Genomic DNA, 26,163 nt, shown 5'->3' with positions numbered 1-26,163 from the left:
ATGAGACAAGATGTTTTTTGCTCTTGTTCTCAGAGATCCAGTTAACCAGCAGCAGGGAGAACAAAGGGCAGGCAGGCCAGTGTGGCTGGAACAGAGCTAGCAGGGGGCCGGAGGGGAGAGCCAGGAAATCATGTGGGGCCTTGCAGCTGCTGGCAGGACTTTGACTTGGACTTCGAGCCAGACAGGGAGACATAGGAGGTTTCAAAACAACACAAAACAAAAAAAGCTTTTTTTTTTCTTTTTTTTAGATTTAATTTTACATACCATAAAATTCAGTGAAGTATGCCATTGTTACTATTGCTGTTATTTTTAGTCATTTACAGATTTGTGCAGCCGTGATCACCTTTCGATATAAAAAATTTCTGTCACCTCAAAGACATCCCTTGTGTCCATTTGCAGTCATTCCCTGTTCACATACCCAGCCCCAGGCAACTACTCATGTACTTTCTTGTCTCTGTGCTTTGGAGGGTTTGGAGCAGAAAAGGAACATGGTTTGACTTATATTATTGTCACTATTGTATTCTTTCTGCTAAAACATAATAAAGTTCCTGTTCTCTTTTCAGATGACGTGGTGACCTGAATTTTCAGGGAAGACGTTCCACCAGAGCTAGAGTTTAATCTCCCAGCCCTGTGAGCTCTGAGAAAAACTTGTTGGTGGAGCCACACTCACAGGCTTCAAGCTTGCTGGCCAGTTGAAGTTACCTTGTCCTCTGCTGGCTTCAGGCTCTGCTCTCTCTTGGCTGCATCTGGGGCCAAACTTCCCTGTGGGAGGCTGAGTCAGCAGATTGCCTTCTCCAGCAGTCCTGGAGGAACCTGAATGTTTATAGGCATTAAAGCCTGTATTCAGCTGAAGCGGAACACCGAAGCTCTTTTGCATTTCTTGGGTTCAAGAGCAAGGTACTATAGAGAGAAATCTTTCAAGGACAGGTATCAGATGAGGCCTGCCTGAAATGGCCTTGTGCCCTGGGAAAGGAGGCCTGGGGACTGTAATTATCAGCTGTCAAGGGGTGGAGGAATCCAGGTGTGGGAGGCAGAGGAAAAGGCTTAGGGCACAGAGTTCAGGAGAGCTGAGGAATGGGGGGAGAGGGTCAGAGGAGGGGAGTCTGAGGCCCCAGGGCTGGCGGCCACAACAGAGGCTGGGGCCTGGGCATCTCTGGGAGTTGAGACCTGCAAGTCACTTGTCTGTCATCTCTAAGCCTCACTTTCTTTATCTGTAAAACAGAGAAAAGAACAGTTAGATCCTAGAGTTGTAAGGATTTAAGGAAATAACATCTACAAAGCGCCTTCCAAATGCTTGCTTGGTACACAGTAAGTCTTCTGTAGATGGCAATTATAATTATTCTTCTTGGTATTGTGATACATTATTATTGTTGGTTATTGTCTTAGTCTGTTTGGCAGCTGTGGTTCAAACAACATTTATTTCTCATGGTTCTGGGGACTGGGAAGTCCAAGATCAAAGTGCAGCAGTCAGATTCCAAGTGTGGTGAGAGCCCCCTTCCTGGTTCACAGACCAGGCAGGTCTGACAAAGCGGGTCTGGCAAAGTGGGTCTGCATTCTCCTCAACAAGCAGAAGGGGCAAGCCAGCTCTCTGGGATCTCAGGACCTAATCACCTCCCAAAGGCCCCCACCTCCTGCTACCATCACATTGGGGGTTAGAACTTAATAAAAGAATCTGGGGGTGGGAAGCTCAAACTTTTAGTCTCTGGCAGTTACATTACCATATTCTGTTACTATTATAATGACCAAAAGGAATTTGGTGGAAAGAAACTGCATCTGGGGATGCAGCCTCTAGGCCACTGCTTCTTAAACTTCCAAGTGCACCCACCTCACTCGGGCTCCCTTTAAGTGCAGAGTCTAATTCCACATGTCTAGGGTGCGGTCTATGGTTCTGCAGTTGTCCCAAGCTCCCAGGAGTGCTGATGCTGCTGTCCCGTAGACCGACTTTGAGTAGCAAGACACTGAAAATTGCCCTGTCCAATATGGTAGCCACAGCCACTTGCAGCTGTTGAGCCCTTGAAATGTGGCTTGTCCAAAGTGAGGTGTGTTTGTAAGTGTAAAATACATACTGGATTGTGAGGATTTACAATCCTCCACCTCCACCCCCCAAAAATGTAAATTATCTCTTTAGTAATTTCTTTTTACATCGATTACATGTTGAAATTATAGGATACAGCTGGTGTTGACCAAAAAAAAGAGCAAAGCTAAAAAAAAAAAAAAGTTTATTTGGTGTCTCAGAATTACAATTCAGAGAACACAGATTAGGGCTGGAACCCAAATAGTGCCCCACCCCCACTCCAGGGAGCAACAGGCAAGGATTTTTAAAGACAAAAGGGAATGCTTCTATATATTGCTTACAACGAATTTTGATTGATGTTGGCGGAAGAAAACTGATCTTGACTGAATATAATTGATTGCTAAGGCTAAACAAAGTCTCTTACTGTAACAGGTATTCAGGCTGAGTCCTTGGATTATTTGTGGTTTGGCCCAGTTCAAAAGTTCATGGTTCCACTGGTGATGTGTGAACGTTAAGGCCCACCTCCTGAATGGCCTCCAGACTCATTTTAAAACCCCTTGACATAATGACCCCATCTTATTTCACCTTTCACATGGGTTAAATAAAATATTATTGTAATTCATTTCACCCCTTTCTTTTTATGTTTTTGAATGAAGCTACTAGAAAATTGTACATTACAGGTGTAGCTCACAATATATTTCTATTGTGCAGTGTTGCTCTAAAGCTTTCCTTGTCTTTGTCAGCTAGTTCAGGGTTTATCTTGGGACAGTGGGCTTGGGAAGCCTTGGGAAGTGAGTTCTGAGTTACTGACCTCAGACCCCCAGAGGTCCACAGGCGGTGAGAGGTGGAAGAGATGGACCTCAGACTCAGAAAAAAATGACCCAAATCACATGGTGGTACTAAGACTGAGTTCCAAGACTCTGTTTACAGGTCGGTGTGCACTGTAGTCACCATCAGGGCTGACCACAGGTTTCTTCTCAAGTTCAGTCTGTCCACAAAGCCCAGAATTCAGCATGATGCTCTATCTCTTCTCTTTGGTGACAGACCAGAGGCAATAACATGATGCCATGGCTAAGAGGACGAGTCCTCAAGGTGCTGAGAAGTGCGCGGGGATTCTGCGGGCCTCATGGACAACCACCACCTCTACTTGACCCTCAGGACATTGTGGCCACCTGGGAAGCAATCAGCCTGGGGAGGCAGCCAGTGCCTGAGTACTTCAACTTTGCTCACGATGTACTGGACATGTGGAGCCAGCTAGAAAAGGTGAGGCGCACTGTGTCCTTGTGTCCAGCTTGGGCATCAAAGTCTGCCCTCTGGAACCCCACTGTGACTCAGAGCTACAAGATAGGTGGACATTTTGACCTAGGAGTTTTGCAAGTCCTAAAATTTAAACTGTTTTAGGAACTGATTATCTGGATTTCTTTTTGTGTTTGTGTTCATATGCTTCCTTCTTTATTTTCCCTTCCTTATGTGTCTGTTGTGCCTCTGTCTGCATGTTATAGTTCGCTTTTTATTTATGTTAAGGGTGCTAACTTTGTATTTAGAGCAGGAGAATATAAACTATCTCAAAGCAATTTGTTTATGTTAACTTTAAGAAGAGCTTGTTTAAAGAAAAACAATGAGGGAACTAACACCATTAGTGGATTCACTAAAAGTATACTTTTCGTGGGTATAGTAAAGTACGAAGGTGGTTGCAGTTAGATAGATATGGTTCATCCACTTGAAGTGTGACCTTGGATAAGTGCACCAAGCTCTTTGGATTTTTTTCACCCATATTTTTTCATCTTTAGTTTTCTCATGTATCAAATGGGAGTCATACCATCTGCCACCTGGGAAGCATATGTAGAAGATGGAGCCAGGGCCTGTTCCTGTCTACAAAGTCTGAGCTCTTTTTCCAACCTGGCATTGTCCTTAGAAGATTTCTCTCAATGATAAATACGAACAGGGTTACATCAGCAAAAATGGTGGAATCAGGATTTGCTATAATTTTATCCTCTATAAAAGCAACAGCAATGAAAAACCTTGGAAAAATTGTCAGAATCTACTTTTTAAAATTCTGGAGACTTACCAAAGGCTGGAATAGATCAGGGAGTGTTTCTTAAAGAAACGCTCATTAAAGATTCGGATGAATCTCCGTAAGAATTCCCCTGAGATATTACTTCATTATGTAAAAATAACGTATGCCTCGTGACAATTTTGGGAAAATTTTAAAACACATCTGATGAACTCCAACTTTAGGGAAACAAGGACTGCCAGAAAATGTTACCCTCTACGTTATATATGCACTTAGCAGATTACCTGAAGTCTGACTTTTTAAAGTTGAATTGTACGTTTTTTAAACTTGATTGCCCTTGAAGCAGAAAGTATAATGTTTCAAAAAAAATGATAACACATCTCTAATTAATATAGATACTCAATGTAATATCAAAGTCCCAGGGGACTTATTTGCTGAAATCTTCTCCAAAAATTGATGTGGAAACGCAAGGGACCCTTAATAACCTCAGCAGCCTTGAAAAAGAAATACAACCCTGGAGGACTCAAACCTGCTACAGAGTTATAGTAATAACTGTATTTTTTTTTCCTGTGTGAGAAAAAAAAAAAAAGACAGTGTAACACTGGTATAGGGATAGATCTGGATGGATGGATGGATGGATGGAATAGAATTGAGAGTCCAGAAATAAACCCATAAATCTATGGCCAGTTGATTTTCAACACAAGTGCCAAGAAAATTCAGTGGGGAAAGAATAATCTTTCCAACTAGTGGTGCTGGCACATATTATGATTCCATCCATATGAAATATCCAAAACAGGCAAATCCATAGAGACAGAGTAGATGAGTGGTTGCCAAGGGCTGGGGAGAGGGGAGAATAGGAAGTGACTGCTAATCTGTACAGTGTTTCTTTTTGGGATGATGAAAATGTTCTGGAATTAGATAGTGGCAATGATCACAGCACTTTGGGAATATACGAAAAACCACTGAATTGTACACTTCAGAATAGTGAAGTTTATGGTATGAGAATTATATCTCAAAAAAAGGGGACACAAAACAGTAGGAATCATATGCTGCCTTTTGCATTAAAAAAAGTGGTATGGAAAACAGAATATACTTAATGTTTGACTAAAGAAACACTGAACAGATATGCAAGAAACTAATAATACTGGTTACTCATTGAGGCAGGTGAAGTGAGGAGCAACATAGATGGGCATAAGGATGGGAGGAAGCCTCTCAATGCATCTTTCCATATTGTTTTGAGTTTGAACACTGTTGAACACTGTGTTGAATTTAAACACTATTGCAACAAAATCAAATAAAACAGTAACAAGCAAACAAAAGTCCTCAACAAATGTTTTCCTTTTCTTTTCTGCCTACACTGCCATCTAGGCTGGACACAGGCCCCCGATCCCTGCATTCTGGTGGGTCAATGGCGCGGGAGCAGAAGTCAAGTGGAACTTTGAGCAGCTGGGGCAGCAGTCCAGGAGGGCAGCGAATGTGCTGAGGGACACGTGTAGCCTTCAGCCTGGGGACAGGATGATGCTGGTGCTCCCGCGGCTCCCGGAATGGTGGCTGGTCAGCGTGGCATGTATACGGACAGGTCAGTGAGCAGGGCTGAGGCTACCACTTGGGGCTGACACACCTGCCAGAGTTTTGCAGAGTCCACATGGTTTGGAAGATGGAGCAAAGTGAACTTTACGTGGAGTTTTGTTTACTTCCCCTTTGCCTAACAGTCACAAACTTGATTGAGCACGGGGGCCAGGTAGTAATGTAATTGAGGAAAGCAGGTCGGTGTGTGGCGGTAGGGAGCACTAGTGACTGCCGGATAGCGGAGCTCACATGGCTCATCAAAAGGGGGCAACTGCTTCTCAACTCCAGCCAGATGTTTCCGTGTGTGAATGAGGGCCAGTGTTTCCAGCACTTCTGACTTTGTAATAGAAAACTCTGGATTTTTATGGGGGAAGAAAAACTGTTGAGAATGAAATAAACTTTAGAAAAAATCTGAGTGGAACAAACCAAACACATTTTTTGCTGGTCATGGTTTGGGAGCTGTGAGCGTGTGGAGAGTAATGCAAGTATGCATGAGAGACCTTCCTAGTCAATCTACATTACTTTCACTCTTAGACTTTATGGCTCTCACCACCACAGCATCTACCAGCTGCCAAGGGAAGAAAGAGAAGGACAAAATAATCAAAGCCATAAGATTAGCCCTTGAGGATTCCTCCTCCTGCTGTTATGAATGGCCAAGGCAATGGACCATTGATCTTCTTGGGGTGATTCTTCCAGCACAGGAGCAGAGGCAGAAAAAGGACACCATCAATAGAACCCAGAGGGCCTCTGCTGACCCTGTGATGCTCTTATTGAAAGGGCTGGAGTTTTTATGCTGACTTTACAAAAGCAAGACAACTACTCTTGGTGGAGAGCTGGTTTCTCCACCCACTGGGAACTTTCCACCACTTGAAAGGTTGTCCACGCCCTCCAACCCTGTCCATAGAACACTGTCTGAAATATGGATGTTTTTACAAATAATGTTTGCAAAACAGAGGGGGATACAAACTCATACCAGAGAATTAGCTTTTCTATACAAACAAGTTTAGTCAACCATTTTGTGAATGGATTGTCAAAAAAAAAAAAAAAAAAGGCAGGAACTTTACTTCTATTTTTATATACTCTTGCACAAAATATAAAAATAAGCCCCATTATAGTACATCCAGCTTGAGGAAAAGAAACAGGCCCACAGGTTTTGGGAGTTCTCCATATCCTGCCATGGCATATAAGGTTTATTTAAATGAGAACCTAGGTAAAGGAGCCCTTATGCTTTTCTTGAGGACCTACTATGTGCCTGGCAGTGTGTTGGGCACTTTGCATGATCAAAACTTCTTTTTGGGGTATTATTTTCATTATTTTTCCTGTTATCTAAATGTCTCCAGTTCCCCCAATTGTGCAGATTCACCCATTTCTTTGATGTCCAAATAAAATAGTTCAAGACTACATCATACATGACCATGTCAAGTCCAGCGTCATCTCCAACATTTTAGAGGATCCCCAAGCTGGATGTCCTTATATTCTCACATTGCCATGTTCTCCTGATACACACTTATTACTGGTCTTCTAGTCTATGGTGTTAGACTCATTTCTCTTGCTGACATCCCTAGCTGTCCACCATCTGCTTGAGCCCCCAAAACAGCACACACAACTCCAGGTGGGACAGACTTCTGGAAATAGCTAAAGCAGAGGGATGAAGTAAAGAGATACCATTCACCTCCCAAAGTGTTCATGCTGGGTTTTAAAACCTGTAAAAGCTTAGGAGATAAAGCGAAGTGTAATGAGAACTTTGGTTTGGCTACAACACCATTTGGGATTGGCCCCTTCCTCTGTCTACTGTCCTCACTCACTGGCCATGGCAGGATGACCCATTCTTTTAGGATCTCTTTCTTCTCATCTGTGAAATGAGAGTGCTGGGCTCAGTGGATGTTTACAGCCTCCATTCTGAGATACTCAGGTCGCTTTTCAGGTGTCTGATAAAATTTGTCCATGTTTTATGCTTCCACATCCCTTCCCCTTGGGAAGAGATGGACTCAGCTGCATTCAGAAGTGGTTTTGGTTGATGTTATACAAGCTCCCACCTACTGTACCTACCCTCCCACCACCCACCCCAAGAGATCCACTCTCAACACTAGGATTTATTGTAGCCTTTTGTGTGAAGGCATGGCAAACCAAGGAGCTAGGTCATTTCTAAAACAGTATTTGAGATCTTGGACCCTTAGGTTTACCACCTCTTAGACTCACAATCCCAGTTCTACCACATGTTAGCTGTGTGATCTTGGGCAAGTTACTTCATTTAATTAAGGCATAAGGGTCTAAGTCTTAGTTGTTGTTTTTGTTGTTGTTGTTGTTTGAATCTGCAAAATGGGTATAAAAATAGCACCTACTCATCAGGGTTGTGAGAATTAAATGAAATAATGCATGTAAATTCTTAGCACATGTAAGTGCTCCATAAACATATTCTGGATTCCATTATTGTCATTATTGTTACCTTTTCCAGTTCAGGCATTCCAACCCTGTCCAGTCCCTTCCTGTTCCTTTCTCTGATGGGACTATTAGGGTCTGGACTTCTTCACAGGGCTCTTCCCCTGCTGCCCAGTCAACATCCCCTCTCTGTGTGGTGCCAGGGGCTGTCATGATTCCGGGTGTCTCTCAGCTGACGGAGAAGGACCTCAAATACAGGCTGCAGGCATCCAGGGCCAAGTCCATTATAACCAGTGACTCCCTGGCTCCGCGGGTCGATGCCATTAGTGCTGACTGCCCCTCCCTTCAGACCAAGCTACTGGTGTCAGACAGCAGTCGGCCAGGCTGGATGAACTTCAGGGAACTCCTCCGGTAAGTTGGGGTTTTGCAGAGAACAGCATAAAGATGAGGCCAAGGTTTTCCCCCTTTAAGTAATAGGGGATGGAGTGTATTGCTGATTGTACACGAAGAGAGTGAACCAGAAAGGAGCACTCAACTGTGGAGATCACGTGGACCTGAGACCTAATCCCAGTAACCGCCTTAAGATCCTTCAAAGTCACTCACTTTTCAGTACTAGAATTGTCATTAGCTTTTCTGGGTGTCTTTTGCTTCTGTCATGGTGCTAGTGGTTACAGAATTGGTAGCCAGAGTAAACTAGATAACCCATATGATGCACTTAGGACATAGTGGGTGGTCAATTAGTAATATAATAATAGCTGCCATGCATTGAGTGCTTAGTGTATGCTAGGCATTGTGCTCGGTAAGCATTTACCTACATTCATTCATGCACCAAAGATGTAATGAACATCTATTTTGTGTAAGTATTGTGTTTGGTGCTCTTGTTTAATACTTGGGAAAAAGCCCTATGAAGTACCCTTTAACCCAATTTTACAGGTAAGGAAACTGACACTGGAAAAGTAAAGTGACTTATGCAAGATGCTAACAAGTAGTTACATGATGGTTGGGACAGAACCAAAAGCCATCTGCCTTTGAGCAATGCCCTGGTGGAAGCCTACCTTGGCATTTGAGATTTTGTCCTGATCAGAGGCAGAAACAAAAAGGGGCCCTGTCAGAGGCCTGTACCATGAAGTCACACATGCACATTCCACAGACCAACTACCACCCATTCACCTGGGTGTTGTTTCACTTTATTTTACTTTTCTTACTAATATCAACATTTGTCTCTTATCAGTAGCTTTATTTGAAAAAGAACTATGTGCCACATTCACTTAAATGTGTTACAGATTTTTAGGATTATAAGACCCACAAGCATGCATTGCAAGTAATTTATCTTGTATTTTCAAAAATATTATATTTCCAATATGTGACACTTTTTATAATATATTATGATGTTATATTTCATTGCAATGATTATCAGCAGAAACTTGAACAGAAAATACTCAGCACGTGTAGGTAGTAAAGTAAAAAAGATATATTTAGGGGCACCTGGGTGGCACAGTCGGTTAAGCGTCCGACTTCAGCCAGGTCACGATCTCGCGGTCCGTGAGTTCGAGCCCCGCGTCAGGCTCTGGGCTGATGGCTCAGAGCCTGGAGCCTGTTTCCGATTCTCTGTCTCCCTCTCTCTCTGCCCCTCCCCCGTTCATGCTCTGTCTCTCTCTGTCCCAAAAATAAATAAACGTTGAAAAAAAAATTAAAAAAAAAAAGATATATTTAGAAGTTTGAGGACATGGTAAATAATCTTTAGATTGTTCTTGCCTATATTAGAATGCAAACTTTCTACTAAAAATTATGGAAAATTCTGTTTATTTTGTTTTACTTATTTATTTGGCCATTTATCTTTGGGTACTGTTTTAAATTCAGATTCCCACATCTGACTTACTTAACCAGATGTACCTGAGCAAAGGCCCTGGGAATCTGTATTGTAAGAGATCTGCCCAGATGACATTGATGAGCTGCCGGGTTGGCCTAGACCAGGAATTCTCAATTTTGGCTGTCATTAGAATTACCCGAGGAGCTTTTAAAAAAACAAAAACAAACAAACAAATAAACAAACAAATCCTAGTGCCCCAGGCGCACCATCAAAGCTTCTATTTTTCTCTAGGGTGGAGCCTGGGCAATGGGATTTCTTTTAAAAACTCACCAGATGCCCCTGTGGTCCAGCCAGGATTGAGAGCCAGTGGGTGAGAAGATTTGCCAGATCACAGAACTTTAGGAGTTACCCAGATCTCAAACCCACAAATTTAGGGAATCCTTCAGCCCTAAATTACCTGGAATTGGGGTGAGGGCAAAGCTGTGCCTTAAATGTGCAGAGGCATAGACACAGAAACGTGCTTATCCACCAGAGAGTCCTCATGCCCAGGTGGAGGAGCACAGGCTCTTTTGAGTGAGTTGCTTCACCAGTTTTGAGCCTCAATTTCCTTATTTGCAAAGGGTTATAATGATAGTACCTACCCCATGAGGTGATTGTAGGGCTCAGAGACAATGCCAACTGGAGCTTCCAGCACAGTGCCTCACAGGTAGTATTTAATAAGATGGTAGCCAGTATTGTTGTTGTAAATATTATTGTTATTATGACTATTTTTACTACTTGTAATACCACCTAGGATTTTTATATTTTACAGCGACGCATCCACAGAGCACAACTGTGTGAGGACCAAGAGTCAAGACCCACTGGCCATCTACTTCACAAGTGGCACTACTGGGGCCCCCAAGATGGTTGAGCACTCCCAGGCCAGCTATGGACTGGGTTTTGTGGCCAGTGGAAGGTACCAGGGGACAGCTCATCTGGCAGATCAAATAACAGAAAGTAGGGAATGAGCCAGAGAAATGTAAGAGGCATAGTGGCAAGAGTGAGGTCAGAGAACTAACATGGGGCATCTGGGTGGTTCAGTCAGTTGAGCGTCTGACTCTTGGTTTTGGGTCAGGTCATGATCTCCACAGTTTGTGAGATCGAGTCCTGCATTGGGCTCTGAACTGACAGTGTAGAACCTGCTTGGGATTCTCTCTCTCTCTCTCTCTCTCTCAAAATATATAAACTTAAAAAAAAAAACAGAAGAATGAAGTCAGAGAGCTAACAAAGTGTGAACTCAGGTAGAATCAGAAGGCCTTGCCTGGGCTTTACTTTGAGCAAGGCGAGAAGCCATTGGAGATTTTTTGTTTTTGTTTTTAATTGTGGTAAGAGATATATAACATAAAATTTACCATCTTAACCTTTTTAAGTGTAGAATTAGTGTTATTAAGGATGGTCACATTGTTATACAATCATCCCCACCATCCATCTCTGGAACTTTTCCATTTTGTAAATCTGAAACTCTATGCCCATTTACACATTAATTCCCCATTTCCTCCCTCCTCAACCCTGACACCCACCATTCTACTTTCTGTCTCTATGAATTTGACTACTCTGAGAATCACCTATAAGTGGAATCATACAGTATTTTTCCCTTCTTGTCTAACTCATTTCACTTAGCAAAATGTCCTCAGGTTTCATCCATGTTGTAGCATGTATCAGAATTTCCTTTCTTTTTAAGGCTCATTAATGAATATTGCAACGTATGTAACTTATCAGTGTTGTTTATCCAGTCACCCAAGGATGGACACTTGGGTTGCTTCCACTTTTTGGCTGTTATCACTAGTGCTATTAACATGGGTATATAAACATCTATTCAAACCCAAATTCTTTTGGGTGTATATATCCAGAAGTGGAATTGCTGGATCATACAGTGATTCTATGTTTAATTTTCTGAGGAACATTGAAGTATTTTGAGCAGAGGAGTGATGTGACCTGATTTGCTTTTTTAAAGGATCTGTCAGGAGTTTGGGTTGAGAATAACCTGTAGGGGGCAAAGGATGAAGCAGAGGCCCACTTCAGAAGCCAGTGCATTAAGAGGCAAAGGTGGAGGGAGGCTTCCGCAGGGGAAGTGAGAGGAGGCAAGATTCTGAATGTAGTTTGAACATAGGCCTAATAAGATTTGCTGACAGGTTTGATGTGAAGTGAGAGACAGCGAGAAGAGTCAGGGGTGATGCCTGGTTTTATGGCCTGAACAATTAGAAGCGTTAACTGGCAGTGGGAAGACTATGTTGAGCGGTTTGGTGGGAGGAACACGAGGAGTTCATTTTCAGCGTCTTAAGTTTGAGATGCTTAGTAGACATCTCCATACCCTGAGTTAAGAAAGGAGATATTGGGAGGTATTTGGAGATACATGTGTAGAGTTAGTGGGAAATATTCATGATGGAATTGTCAGCAAGGTGGTACTTAATGCCATGAAATTGGATGAGATCAGCAAAGAGTAAAAGACACTGGGAAGAGAAGAGGCCTGGGCACTGAATGCCTGAGGCATTTCTGCAATGAAGTGGTAAGCAAGGAGAACTAGGAGAAGGAGACCAAGAAGGAGCAGCCAAGGTTGAGGACCAGGAAGACCGTGTGTCCTAGAATCCAAGTGCAGAACATGACCACTTGTGTATTTTCTATGCTCACAGGCACTGCCTCCCCTTCCTTGGATGTCCTTCCTTCTCTGCCTCCCCTGTGTAGTTCCTGCACATCATTTACATCTCACTCAGCCCTCACCTCCTCTGGGGAACCATTTCTCAGATCCGTCTCCATCCTGTCTCTGGGTTGGGTGCCCATTCTCCAGAATTGCGTAATTGCATAATTGTAAAATGGCTCTGTGTTTAACTCTTTGAAAGCTTGCTCTTCAGGGTCTTCCTAGATGTTTAAACTTACTAAACTGTAGGCTCCTCAAAGCAAGACTGATCATTCTTTGCTACACTCTAATGCCAAGTGTAGAATAAGTGCTGAATAAACTTTGGCTGAATCAAGAAGTTTCCTCATCACATTGTACTGAGATTATGTGTTCCTTTACAGATCACTCCCACTAGATTGTCAACTCTTGAAAGCATGGGATCTATCTGTTTAATTCTGTATCCTTCGCCTATGGCATAAATACACAGAATATGCTCCATAAATGCTTGTTGAGAGAAAGAGTGGCTCTAGGGTTCTTGTACCAATTTGATAACTACAAGTGAGTTATAAGTGAACCTTGGTCAAGGCTCCAAATAAGGTAACATTGATACTGTAATCCTTTTTAAAAGAAGAAGCACTGCTAGAGGTTCTGACTTTGTCTAATTTTTGGCAGGCATTGGGTAGACTTGACCAAATCAGACATCTTCTGGAACACCTCAGACACGGGCTGGGTGAAGGCAGCCTGGACCCTCTTCTCTGCCTGGCCTAATGGATCTTGCATTTTTGTGCATGAACTGCCCCGAGTTGATGCCAAGGTTATTCTGAATGTAAGAAACAAGAATATGGCTTATGTGTTGGGTGTAAATGAAATGAGTGGAGTATAGGCATTGGGGATGTCTGGCTGGCTGAGTCAGTAGAGCATGCAGCTCTTGATCTCAGGGTTGTGAGTTCAAGCACCACTTTGGGGGTTGAGATTACTTAAAGAAATAAAGCTTTTTAAAAAAAGGAATACAGGCTTTGAATTTGCAGGAGAAAAGGCATAAGTGACCACAAGGCCTCTTTGGTGCTGATATTAAACAAAATGGCTCCCAGGACCATCCATATCTGACTCCTGCCCACCTGGCTACCTTCAGTTATTGCCTGTCTTATAACTAGATTCCTGGACAAGACCATTTAATATCTCTGAACATTTTCATATTGTATGTTTTCTGCATTGGGTGCCTCTCCCTCCACCAATTTCTTCCTGTGCTCCTGTCAAAACCCTAGTTACTTTTCCAAACCTTGGGGAAAGCCATACTCTACTCCTCAATTCCATGTGCTACTATCCATGGTGCCTAGTGTGAATATTTCACCCAGCCGGAGTATCCTGGTGACTCCTGCCCATTTTCCCCGGGTTTTGTCATAATTATTGACCCCATAATTATTGACATAAGGCACCTTCCTTCTGCCCTCTACATCCTAACCACCATTCCTTAAAACATCTGAGGGGCCGTCTGCGGGTGCGTGCTCTTTGCATTGAGGTAAGCTGTGTCACCTGGTGGCTAATAGCATAGACCATGCCATCTTTCAGACCTGACCTCTGATCCTACATCTTCCATTTGCTAGCTGTGTGTCCTTGGGAAAGGTACCTAACTTCTTTCCTTGAGATGAGAAAATTGAACCTCAGTTTCTTCATCTTTAAGAAAGAAAGGGATAATACAGTCCTATGGAGAATGAAACAATCCTAGGCATGGGGCCTGGCACAGAGTGGGCTGCTAACACATATTGACTATTATTGCCATTACCAAGCTCACCATCATCATTTTTCACTTAGGGCTTGATCAGCCAGTGTGTACCTTGTCCCTCTACTGCCTCTAGCCCCTACCTAGTATATTAGTTATCTATTGTAGTAAGTTACCCCTAAACTTAGCAGCTTAAAACCAACATTTAGTATCTCACAGTTTCTGGTGGTCAGGAGTCTGGGAGCAGTCTAACAGGTGGTTCTCAATCAGGGCCTCTCATGAGGTAGCAGTCAAGCTGTCAGCTAGGTATATCCATGTTCATAGCAGCATTATTCCTAATAGCCCAAAGGTAGAAGCAACCAAGTCCCATTGGCAGATAAATGAATAAACAAGATGTGATACACGCATACAGTGTAATATTATTCAGTCTTTAAAAAGAAGGAATGACACTTAGGGCACCTGGGTAACTCCATCAGTTGAGCTTCCAACTTTGGCTCAGGTCATGATCTCATGGTTCCTGAGTTGGAGCCCTGCATTAGGCCCTGTGCTGTGTCTCCCTATCTCTCTGCTCCTCCCCTGCTCATGCTGTCTCTCAAAAATAAATAAATGTTAAAAAAAAAAAAAAGGACTGACCCGTGCTATATCATGGATGAATCTTTTTTTTTTTTTTTTCCATCGTTTATTTATTTTTGGGACAGAGAGAGACAGAGCATGAATGGGGGAGGGGCAGAGAGAGAGGGAGACACAGAATCGGAAACAGGCTCCAGGCTCTGAGCCATCAGCCCAGAGCCTGACGCGGGGCTCGAACTCACGGACGGCGAGATCGCGACCTGGTTGAAGTCGGACGCTTAACCGACTGCGCCACCCAGGCGCCCCATATCATGGATGAATCTTGAAGACATTATGTTAAGTGAAATAATAAGCCAGCCACAAAAGGACAAATACTGTATGGTTCACTTATATGATGTATCTAGAGTAGTTAAAATCATGGAGACAGAAAGTGAAATGGTCAGGAGCTGGAGGAAAGGAGAAATGGGGCAATATTTTATAATGGGTACAGAGTTTCAGTTTGGGAAGATTTTTAAAGGTCTGGAGATGGATGGTGGTGATGGTTGTACAACAATGTGAATGTATTTAATGCCATTAGACTGTATATTTAAAAATGGTTAAAATGATAAATTTTATGTGATGTGTATTTTACCATAATAAAAGAAAGACGTCTGCCAGGACTGCAATTACCTTAAGGCTTGACTGGGACTAGAGAATCTCTTTAAAAACCCACTCATGGTTTTTAGAGGACTTCAGTTTCTTACTGGCTATTGGCAAAGGTTTCAGTTTCTGACTATATTCACTCGAGTATACTCATGACATGGTGGCCTGTTTTCCCCAGACCAAGTGACTTAAGATAGGGGGAGAGGGGGATGGTACCCCAGACAGAAGCTGTAGTATTTGTACAATCTAATCTCGAAAGTGGCATCTGTCACCTGTGCCGAATGCTCTTGGTCACACAGACCAAACTTGGTTTTGGTAAAATACCAGGAAGTGAAGTCATCTGGAGCCACCTTGGAGGCTGGATGCCTCGTGGAGGCTGGATGCCTCGTGTAGTTTTCAACTTCTCTGCTCTGGTAATGAGAGTATGAAGACCCAGTTCACCTGCTCCATCTGCACAAAGGCCCACCCCAATACCTCTAATTGTTTTTGTTTAGACTCTCTCCAGTTTCCCGATTACCACCCTCTGCTGTGTCCCCACCATCTTCCGGTTGCTTGTACAGGAGGATCTGACCAGGTACAGCCCAACTGTTAGATGCTTTGGGGACCTAAGTATGTGAATGTACAGTACATATACATACAGTATATGTACACATGCACACCTATGCTGTCATACCACCTCTGTCTGTGTTTCTGTGTCTCTGTCTCTGTCTCATCTCTGTCCCTCTCCTATCTCTCTCCCTCTCTTTCTCTCTCTCTCTCTCTCTGTGTATACGTATATATATATGTGTGTATACATATGTATATATATGTGTATACATATATATGTATATATAATATACACACATACATCTGTGATTCTCTATATAGAGAATATATATCTAGAATATTATATATATCTGTGTTTCTCTCATGCACACATACTCAAGCACATAGGCATCTATATCCTTTGCAGATGCCCCACATAAATGAAATTCTTGCCCCTCCCCCCACCCAGGAATTTGCATCCAGATGGAGTTGGATAGATTTAAGATAGTCTGGAATTTTAGCACTTGAGGTGGGCTGTCTCTCCATCACATACCCATAGGCCATTCCCTCATCAATATGTCTGCTACTTCTGTGAGGTTGGAGGAATTATTGGATACCTGTTAGCCACCTATGGAATGGGATTTGTGGCCAAGGCCAAGGACTAGCAAGCCCACCACAATTGATGTTCCATGCCTCAGCCCCAGATTAAGCCCATTCAGCCGCCCTCTGAGTGAATGCCTTGGGTATCCCACGGAAGGCAACAAGACACTGTGTGCCTATGGCTCCCATCCTGGGTGAATCCAAAGCGACATCTGCTAGCAGGACAAGTCTAGTTGCTGGGGTATGTGGAGAAACATCTGTTGTCCTTATTGACTCTGATCTATGTCTGCCTCTTCTATTCTTTCCCAAGTCGTGGGGAGTTGTCCCCACCCTCCCCACATCTTCCCTCATCCCATGTATCTGTCCCTGAAGCACCAAGGGAGCTCTTGCATGTCTCTCCTGGGGAATTCTTTCCTAATGTAAGAATTCATCCCATTCACTGACCCGTTGTGTATACCTCTATATCATGGTTTTAACAGAAAGCAGACTCTGAATGATTTTTTTCAAGAGCAATTTGGTTGAAAGATACTAGGTAATACTAATTAATATGCAAACCGAGTTTATCCAAAGGGGGAAAAATGGCTGAAAATGTATTTGCAACCACCAGTTGTTCACATTTTGCATAATTTGTTAAATGGAAGGGTAGATTTGCAATGTATTTAATATCTGTAGGAATTTTGGCCCATTCTTGACAATTTTCATATTCCTAGAGGGCTACTTTCTACTGTTTAAATTTGTAATCGATTTATAACCAGGTGGCTGTCCTAAGCAATTTACTGTCTGTTTGTTTTCAAGGAAGTTATTTTGGCCAATTGACTGTTATGCCAAAACCTACTATATGAGGTTCTGATTTTTCAGAATCAGACAGGATTGGTTTTTAAAAAATTACCTGCCCCTGAGGAACATGCCTGCAAAGCCAGAGGATAGGGTAGTTAGAACAGATTATAAAGCCTGCCTTTTACCCTCCAGTGCGTTTAGATGTCTAAACCTGAGCAGCAGTACTGGAGAGTGAGGTGGGGGATGGGAAACTCCTGACATAGGTGGCCTTATTTTCCAACTGAGAAAGGTACCAGTTTCAGAGCCTGAGGCACTGTCTGACCGGAGGAGAGGCCCTGAATCCTGACGTGAGAGAGAAATGGAAGAGCCAAGTGGGCCTGGAGCTGCATGAAGGCTATGGCCAGTCTGAAACAGTGAGTGCTGCTGGGGCCTGGGTCCCTGCCACAGGTCACCTCCACCTGGGCTCTTGGCCAGTAGGGGGAGATGGCCAACCCACCGAGCCTCCTGCCTTCCAGACACCTGTCAGGGACTGCCCTGCCCACTGGGAGAAGCTGATAACAAAATCCCATCAGCTTTTCTTCCCTTTTGGTTTAAAGATAATTTGAAGTGATTTCACAATGACACCACAGCCAGCAAACCAACTCTCATGGCCAAGGGTGCTGTTTGTGTCCACTAGGACAGCCTACCTTTGTCTCCGGTCAGCACTCACGATCTTAGGACACTATTCCCCACAGCCATCTGGGCAGCAGAGATTTGGTGGTCAACTGAGTCTTTCAGCTTAGTGACACATTTGATTCTTTACGTGTGAGTGCCCAGTAGGCGTTCAGTAAATGTGTGGTGACTATGGAAAGAAGAGAAGGAAGGAAGGGATGAGGAAGAGACAGAAAGGAAGAGGGGGGAGGAGAGGAGGGAGGGGAGGAGAGTTAGAAGGCAAAGTGGGAGAAAAGATGGGCACCAGGAAGGAAGCGAAGGGGATAAGCTTCCTCCTTATTGGTACTACTTTCTCTCCAGGTTGTAATCTGTGCCAATTCAAAAGGCATGAAAATCAAATCTGGATCCATGGGGAAAGCGTCCCCACCTTATGATGTGCAGGTAGGCAGCCTCCCCTAACTGCTGCTGAAGCTTGGTTCAAAGAGAACACAATGCATGTTCTGGGTTAGCGACAGCAGGCTTAGCTGGGGGGTGGCCTGGCTGTGCAGATATCCAGACACTGCCCTATGATCTCTCTGCCAGATTGTGGATGATGAGGGCAACATCCTGTCTCCGGGAGAAGAGGGAAATGTTGCTGTCCGAGTCAGGCCCGTCCGGCCCTTCTGTTTCTTCAGTTGCTATTTGGTAAGTGGCAGGGGATGGCCATTTTCACAATGATTTCTGTGTGCCAAGCATTGTGTTCCAAGATTTATAAACACCTGTTTGTTTAACCCTTGCGATAACTGCATGAGGTAAGTTGGTATTATTATTGATAAAGAAGTTGGGAAGATAAAGTGACTTATCCAATGTCAAGCACCTAGTATGTACAGGACATGGATGTGAGCATGGGTATGTCTGAGAGTGTAAATTTAAAACACAGGGGAGACCCCATCATTTCAATGATGAAAAATTGCAGTTCAGAGAAAGGAAGGGACTTCACAAAAGTCAAACTGCAATTTGTGTCAGAGCCTAATTTTCAGAATTCTTTTTGTCTCGAGTCTTGTGTGCAAGAGGGGTTTACTGGCAGGGCTTGTGCCCAAGAATTCTAGTCTAAGTTTCTGTGATAACCCAGTAATTACCTCTCTCTTGTGCCCACTTTTGTTGGTGTTTATGATGGGCTTTCTTTTTGTGAGACTCCTCTATAAAGCTCTATTGACATGGTTCTCAACCCTGGTTGCACATTAGAAACACCTTGGAAGCTTCAAAACACTACTGATACTCAAGCCCCACTGAATGAGATCAACCTTTCTGAGGATGTGGATCAGCTCCCCTGGTGATTCAGATGTGCAGCCAAGGTTAAGAACAACGGCTTTAGTAGGAACTCTATCTGGCTGTATGCGAAGCTGCCAGTCCGCTACACCGGGAGGAACACATAAAAATCAGTACATTTGTTTTTAGAGTGGTGTATATGTGTTTTAGTGGCTTCTGTGACTACAAGAGAAATAGTCTTTCATGGCATGGTATTTCATTTAAAGTCACAGAAGCTTACCTACCAGAATAAACCAAAAAACAAAAAAAAACAAAAAAAACCCAAAAAAGCCTCCCAACAATAAAACAGTAATACACCAATCAGAGATAATTTAAAATTTTGGGGGCGCCTGGGTGGCTCAGTCGGTTAAGCGCCCGACTTCGGCTCAGGTCACAATCTTGCAGTCCGTGAGTTTGAGCGCCGCGTCGGGCTCTGGGCTGATGGCTCAGAGCCTGGAGCCTGCTTCTGATTCTGTGTCTCCCTCTCTCTCTGCCCCTCCCCCGTTCATGCTCTGTCTCTCTCTGTCTCAAAAATAAAAAAAAAAAATAAAAAAAAAAAGTTAAAAAAATAAAAATTTTAATGTATTTCCTTCTAATCATTTTTGTAAGCAATAGCAAATCCTTGACTTTTCTGAATAATTTATACATTCATTATTTATTGAGTGGCTACTTCATGCCGCTAAGTATCCAGCAGTGGCAGGGAAGACATGACCCTGGTCCTCACAGTGCTCACATACAGGACCTTTCTGGGTCTGTGATCAGCCCATTGAGGGAGTCAAGTAATTTGTAAAGTTACTTGCTGCACAAGAATCTTTACTTGTTTCAACTTTTTCTTTGCAGCACCAACTGTTAGTTTTCTTCTTGAGTCCTTTTCAACTAAGGAAAAAAATTAAATCTCAAAGAAAAGTGATCTGTCATGTCAGCTTGGTCAGAAATAGACGTTTGATATATCCATAGATAGCTAAGTTTTGGCAGATTCTTCTATTTAATTGGCCGTGTGTTTTATTCCAGTGCTGATACCATAGAGCCTTATCCAGGAAAACATTCCCCCAAATTTTAATATTTAGTAGAGTAAAGCTCTTTCTTCCTCAGCTTCTTTACACATGTTTTACCTACTCTTAGCTCTCTATTCTCTCATATACATTGTAGAATCAACTTGTCAAATTCCATGGAAAATGTTTGTTAGTATTCTAATGAGTGTCACTACATCTCTAGATCAGTTTGGGAGAGAATTAACATATTTATGAAATTCAGTCTTTCTGGCTTTCCATTTAAATGTATCTTCTTAAATGTTCTAAAGAGTTTTTTCTCTGTATACTTCTTTCAGGTTTTGTATGAAATTTATTTTTAGGTATTGACAGCTTAGCTTTTTTCTTTTTTCTCAGAATGCAGTTTTTAAGTTGAGGCATAATTTACGTACAATAAAATGTATGTAACCTATGTTACGTGTACAGGTCAATGACTTTTGACAAATGTATGCACTTAGGTAACTACCACCAGAATCAAGATATAGAACATTTTTATTCCCCCGAAAGTCCCCTTGTGCCCCTTTGCAGTCAATCCCCAAGCCATAGGCAATTGCTAAATTATTTGTTGTTGCTATAGAAAAATTTTGCCTATTTTTTTTTTAATTTTCTTTGTTAATGTTTATTTATTTTTGAGAGAGACAGAGTGAGACCAGGTGAGGGGCAGAGAGAAAGGGAGACACAGAATCAGAAGCAGGCTCCAGGCCCTGAGCTGTCAGCGCAGAGCCCAATGCGGGGCCAGAACCCACGAATCATGAGATCATGACCTGAGCAGAAGTCAGACACTTAACTGACTGAGCCACCCAGGTGCCTCGCCTTTTTTTTTTTTTTTTTTTTTTTTTTTTTAAAGAACCTTATATAAATGGAATCACAGAGTACTCATTTTTGTGTGTCTGGTTTCTGTCACTCAGCATAATGTTTTTGACATGCATCCAGATAGTTGCATACAACAGTAATTAATTTGTTTATTTTTCTTGTTGGGTAGTAGCTTCTTTAAATCTTTAAGAATCAGAGTTTGATTTTTAGTTTTTCATCTTTGCTCTACCCCTCCTTTGTGGCCAAGCCCTCACTTTCTACCTTTAGTGATTTCTGAGCACAAAGAGTGTGTTCTTTTATGCAAAAAAACAAAAACAAAACAAACAAAACCCAGAGCCAGTGGCCCTGTGGCCACCTTCCTGTGTTCCAACTATGTTTCCTTGGACCCTTCTAAAAATGGTAGCGAGGGGCTGTCCTTAATCATTTCCTGACACTTCCTTCCATCTAAAAGAGAGAAAATGCACACATTTCATAGCTCCTTGTCCAGTGTGAAGTTCTGGCCAGCTTGGTCTTTGGGAACTTGTGGACTTCCTGTTAGGGGTCCCTGGTCTCCTGCATGGGGCTGCTAGGGCCATAGCTGGCTTTAGTGGCTGTGCTGAGATGGCCCTTCATGGACTTCTTTTGTCTTCTAGGACAATCCTGAGAAGACAGAGGCATCAGAACAAGGGGACTTTTACATCACAGGGGACCGAGCCCACAAGGACAAGGATGGCTACTTTTGGTTCATGGGACGAAATGACGATGTGATCAATTCCTCAAGGTCAAGCTGTCTGCTCTTTCCTTCTCTTTTTGAAGCTTGGTGGGGGCGGGTAGGTTACTTAGAAGAATTTGCTTTTCTCTTTCAGCTACCGGATTGGGCCTGTTGAAGTGGAAAGTGCCCTTGCCGAGCACCCAGCTGTCCTGGAGGCTGCTGTGGTCAGCAGTCCAGACCCCATCAGAGGGGAGGTAACTAGTCCATCCAAGAATATTTCCTTCTGGTTGTGTACCTGTTAGCACCCAGCAGAGTAAGATGGAAACTCCCCCATATCTTCCCCTGACTCCAGATATTACAAAGTCTGAATGTCACCATCAGGCACACATTCCTTTTGGTTGGTTAAGCATTACCCTCATGTATTTAGAGACAGACTGTCTAGAGGGACATGATGAGAAGATACCAACGCTTTGGTGTCAAGTGAACATAGAACTGGGTCCAAAAGAGGTGGACTGTTGGGCAGGAAATCTTGGTGAACGCAGGCTCTGTCATCCATCCTGGCCAATAAAGAGTACTTTCCCGTTTGCAAGTGAGGATATAGCAAGCATGCCAGACATGACTGCTGAGGAATATCCAACTTGAGGGAAGACACAATAAGTATCCAAAGTGACCTTGATACAGCGGAAGGATGGGCCAAGTTTAATAAGCTGACCTTTCTTAGGAGAAAGGAAAATTTCTTCCCATGGGTCCCAGAAGAATAGATAGAATGAGAGGATTAAGCCCATAGGCAGACCTATGTGTTTTTCACTGGCTGTAAATGCAACATAATCCTACTTACAGTGTAGTTACCTTATGAAAGTTAGTGCAAAATCGGGCTTTGTTCTCAGAAGCACCAGGGCCACAAGAGTGATTCTCATCTGGGCCCTGGAGTACTCACAGCTGCATCATTTTGTTTAAAATACAAAATTTATAGGGGTGTCTGTGTAGCTCAGTCAGTTAACTGTCCAGCTTTGGCTCAGGTCATGATCTCGCGGTAAGTTCAAGCCCCACGTCAGGCTCTGTACTGACAGCTCAGAGCTTGGAGACTGCCTCAGATTCTGTGTCTCCCTCTCTCTCTCTGCCCCTCCCCCACTCATGGTCTGTCTTTCTGTCCCTCTCAAAAATAAATAAACGTTTAAAAAACATTTTTTTTACTACAGATTTCTAGACCTGAAGTCAGTCTTGCTGAATCAGAGCGATTGGGGATGCAGCCCAAGGCATCTTCATTTTGACCAGAAGCCCCTATCCAAGTGATCCTGGTGCCCATTAAACTTTCAGGCCATGGGCACCTGGGTGGCTCATTTGGTTAAGCATTTGACTCTTGAATCAGCTCAGGTCACGATCTCACAGTTCATGACAGCGCAGTCTGTTTGGGATTCTCTCTCTCCATCACTCTCTGCCCCTCCCTGCCATCTTAAAATAAATCAGTTAACATGAAAAAAAACTTTGAGGCCACTAATTTGGAAAAAGGGAGGTGGGAACCCCATGTCTGTGTTGGAGAAATCACAGCTGGAAAAGTACAGCTAGTTTTGTATGCCACAAATTAACTGGGGTTTTGACAAATGGCTGTGTGCACAGTTAATCTGCTTATAGTACTCAGAACAGAGCCTGGCGTGTAGAAGGTACTCAGTAAATGTTTGGTAGTTTTAACGGCCAGAGAAAGCCCTTCCTAATAACCAGATTTGTTTGAACTTGGAATGGTAGTGAGATGCCCGCCTTTGGGAAGTATGCAAGGATGGTGAACCACCACCTAACAGGATGTTGTTGACTGAGCTATATGCTGGGGTGGATAAGCAACCTACTGGCCTTTGAACTCTTCCATTCCTATCAGAAACCATGTTCTGTTGTGCCTGAATTCAGGACTCCTCCTCCATGGCAGGAGGCAGCCTGCAAAGAAAGACCCAGGCAGAAACTACCAAGGTGCAGAATGTCCCTCAGGATGCCTGGCATGGAAGCTGTGCAGCAAAACGTTTGCTGATTGTAAACACTCATATATGCGGGCTCAGAAAGACCCATCTCCCCTTGGGAGAGTGGTCTGCATTTTCCCAAATCCTGCCTATCTGGGGCATTGCCAGTTATATTTCTAGTCAGGAAGACCTGGAAGGTATGGACCCTAAGGAGTTTGTGAAGCTCTTTACTCCAAACTATTTCCATTGGAAGAGAAGCCCATTGACTGCTAATGGTGTCATTTCAGGAAAGGAGAGAAGTTTGGGAAACAGGTAGGATCCTGGAATCATTCCATAAAAGCCAGTGCTTCCAATAGTTGTTCCTGGAAAGGAGGCAACAGGGCAAAAAAAAATGATGTCGTCCATTTCGCTGGCTGAATCCTGCTGGCAGGATTTTCGTGCTGGGCTGGCAAGTGTAAGCACTTATTTACAAGGCTAGGTTAAGGAGAAAAGAGTTGTTATACAGGGCCTGATTCTTTCTGGTTTGGGGGGTTTTGTTTTTGGATTTTTTTTTCTGGCAGGTGGTGAAGGCTTTTATAGTCCTTTCTCCAACTTACTCCTCTCAAGATCCAGAGAAACTAACTCGGGAGCTCCAGGAGCATGTGAAGAGGGTGACTGCTCCATACAAGTACCCCAGGAAGGTAAACATCGGGGGTTCTAGGACATGATGAGCTGGGAAATCACCTGAGCACACACTAGGTGGATTCTCTCTCAGGGTCAGGTGCTGGGGGGATGAAGATACAAATAACTCTACCTGCTGCTTCAGCCTTTTCTCCCTATTTCCCCATCGGGCCCACCCCAAACTACAGTTTGTTCTGACCCTAAAAAGTGGCATAAACCAGGTTTAGGGGGATGGTGCTGAATTGCTGCTGGCAAGATCATATGCCCCAGGCGCTAGCCATTTTGGTCTTTGCCATTTGGAGCAATCTATGAATCATGGAGGTTTTCCAATGAAGCAGCAGAGGGTAATGACTCAAGACAGAAGTCTTTCTGGGAAATGATAATTTCAGAATGTTTTTGTTTATGGCCACTAGGTGACCTTTGTTTCAGAACTGCCCAAGACGGTTTCTGGAAAGATCCAAAGGAGTAAATTGAGAAGCCAAGAGTGGGGGGAGACGAGAGGCAGCCCACGAAAGGCCCCATAGGCCTCAGAAGCTTCTAAGAGGAGCTGGTGCAATCACTGGTCAGACCTTGTTTGGAGCATCATCCCTTCCACCTTACAGTATCAGAGGCTTTCAGTTCCAAATGGGCATCTCCAGAATCATTGGAGGAACCTGGAAGACCCTGGAGGAAGAGAACAGAAGAACATCACTAACCCAGAGTGCACACCCACCACCAGTCTAGTGGCGGTGTTTGGTGGTTTGACTTCCCCCTCCTCTCTCTGGAGGCATCCTCAGCAGCCGCCCACTGGTCTTCCTTCCAGCTGGCTCTCTGAAGGACAGGTCATCACAGAGTCAGGGCACCTGTGATCTCATTCACTGCCCGTTGGAGTATAACCACTCGACCCTTTTGATAAAGCCATTTGGTAATCACATCCAGGGTCATAAAAAATTGGTCATATCCTTTAGCTCAGAAATTCTGTTTAGCAGTCATTATAAAAGAAAGGAGTCAGGGGTGCCTGGGCGGCTCAGTTGGTGAAGCGTCCAAATCTTGGTTTCAGCTCAGGTCATGATTTCACGGTTCATGAGATAGAGACCCACGCTGGGCTCTGTGCTGACAGCTCGGAGCCTGCTTGGGATTCTCTCTGTCTCTCTCTCTCTGTGCCCCTCCCCTGCTCATATTCTGTCTCAAAATAAATAAATAAACTTAGGGAGAAAAAAAAAAGGAAGGAATTCAAAGGACATTTCTGGAGCATTGTGTTAAAACTGAAAAAAATTGGAAAATTCAATGTCCAACCAATAAGGCAATGATTAACTCAAGTGTAATAGATTAACTCAATAAATATTGAGGCTTTAAAAAATATGCCTTGGGGAAAACTTGAGCTAAATTAATTTTAAATCAGAATAAAAACAGTATATGTATAGTGGAGAACCAAAACTTTGAAAGGGAAAGGGAAAACTATGGAAAAATGCCTGAAAGGAAATACTGGTGCTAAGAGCAATACTCCTGGGGATTGAAAATAGTGGACGATAGTTCTTTCCTTTCTGTGTGTTTCTTTATTTTCCTGGCTTTCTCAGTGAGTCTGTGTTAACTATTTTAATGAAAAAATTATTTTAAAGAAACAACTCCCCCAAGCCACAATCTGCCTCCACAGACCAACACATCATCCCCCAAGTGCTAGTGTATTACATTGTGCCCAGGAAAGACATAAAGACCCAAAGCCATGTCCCAGGCCCAGAAACAGAAAGAGGTGGTTCTGGGCAGCTGAGACCAGCCATGTGCAGCAAAGCAGATAAAAGCTCAAAGTGATCTTTAGTGCTGTTTGCCTGACCCCC

The 26,163-nt window shown here is 43.4% G+C and overlaps 1 protein-coding gene and 1 long non-coding RNA gene across 4 annotated transcripts; one reads left to right on the top strand and one right to left on the bottom strand.

Moving 5' to 3' along the window:
• Nucleotides 1–520: 520 nt before the first annotated feature.
• On the bottom strand, nt 521–8,173 carry LOC121019436 (uncharacterized). Its single transcript, XR_005785582.1, has 2 exons — nt 8,044–8,173; nt 521–1,211 (listed from the first exon to the last, which is right to left on the bottom strand). It is a non-coding gene; the product is annotated as an uncharacterized LOC121019436 (long non-coding RNA).
• ACSM5 (acyl-CoA synthetase medium chain family member 5) lies at nt 789–25,262 on the top strand. 3 transcript variants are annotated; one of them, XM_040458880.1, is made up of 14 exons: nt 789–897; nt 3,059–3,277; nt 5,397–5,607; nt 8,180–8,387; nt 10,598–10,741; nt 13,112–13,265; nt 15,866–15,945; nt 17,563–17,686; nt 18,285–18,365; nt 18,507–18,608; nt 21,685–21,812; nt 21,898–21,997; nt 24,250–24,369; nt 24,763–25,262. In XM_040458880.1, the coding sequence occupies exons 2-14, from the start codon at nt 3,074–3,076 to the stop codon at nt 24,871–24,873; spliced, it is 1,767 nt and encodes a 588-aa protein (XP_040314814.1). In that variant the 5' UTR covers nt 789–897; nt 3,059–3,073; the 3' UTR covers nt 24,874–25,262. The 3 variants fall into 3 exon arrangements, with proteins under 3 accessions (XP_040314814.1, XP_040314813.1, XP_040314815.1); XM_040458879.1 differs by having other exon boundaries at nt 866–1,308; XM_040458881.1 differs by lacking the exon at nt 789–897 and adding an exon at nt 1,183–1,308 and having other exon boundaries at nt 24,779–25,262.
• The last annotated feature ends 901 nt before the right edge of the window (nt 25,263–26,163 follow it).

Source organism: Herpailurus yagouaroundi, unplaced genomic scaffold (assembly GCF_014898765.1).
Source record: "Herpailurus yagouaroundi ecotype Mexico unplaced genomic scaffold, PumYag 222, whole genome shotgun sequence".
Classification (NCBI taxonomy): Eukaryota; Metazoa; Chordata; class Mammalia; order Carnivora; family Felidae; genus Herpailurus; species Herpailurus yagouaroundi.
The sequence above is the reverse complement of the archived record's forward strand: the minus strand, read 5'-3'. Positions and strand labels throughout refer to the sequence as shown.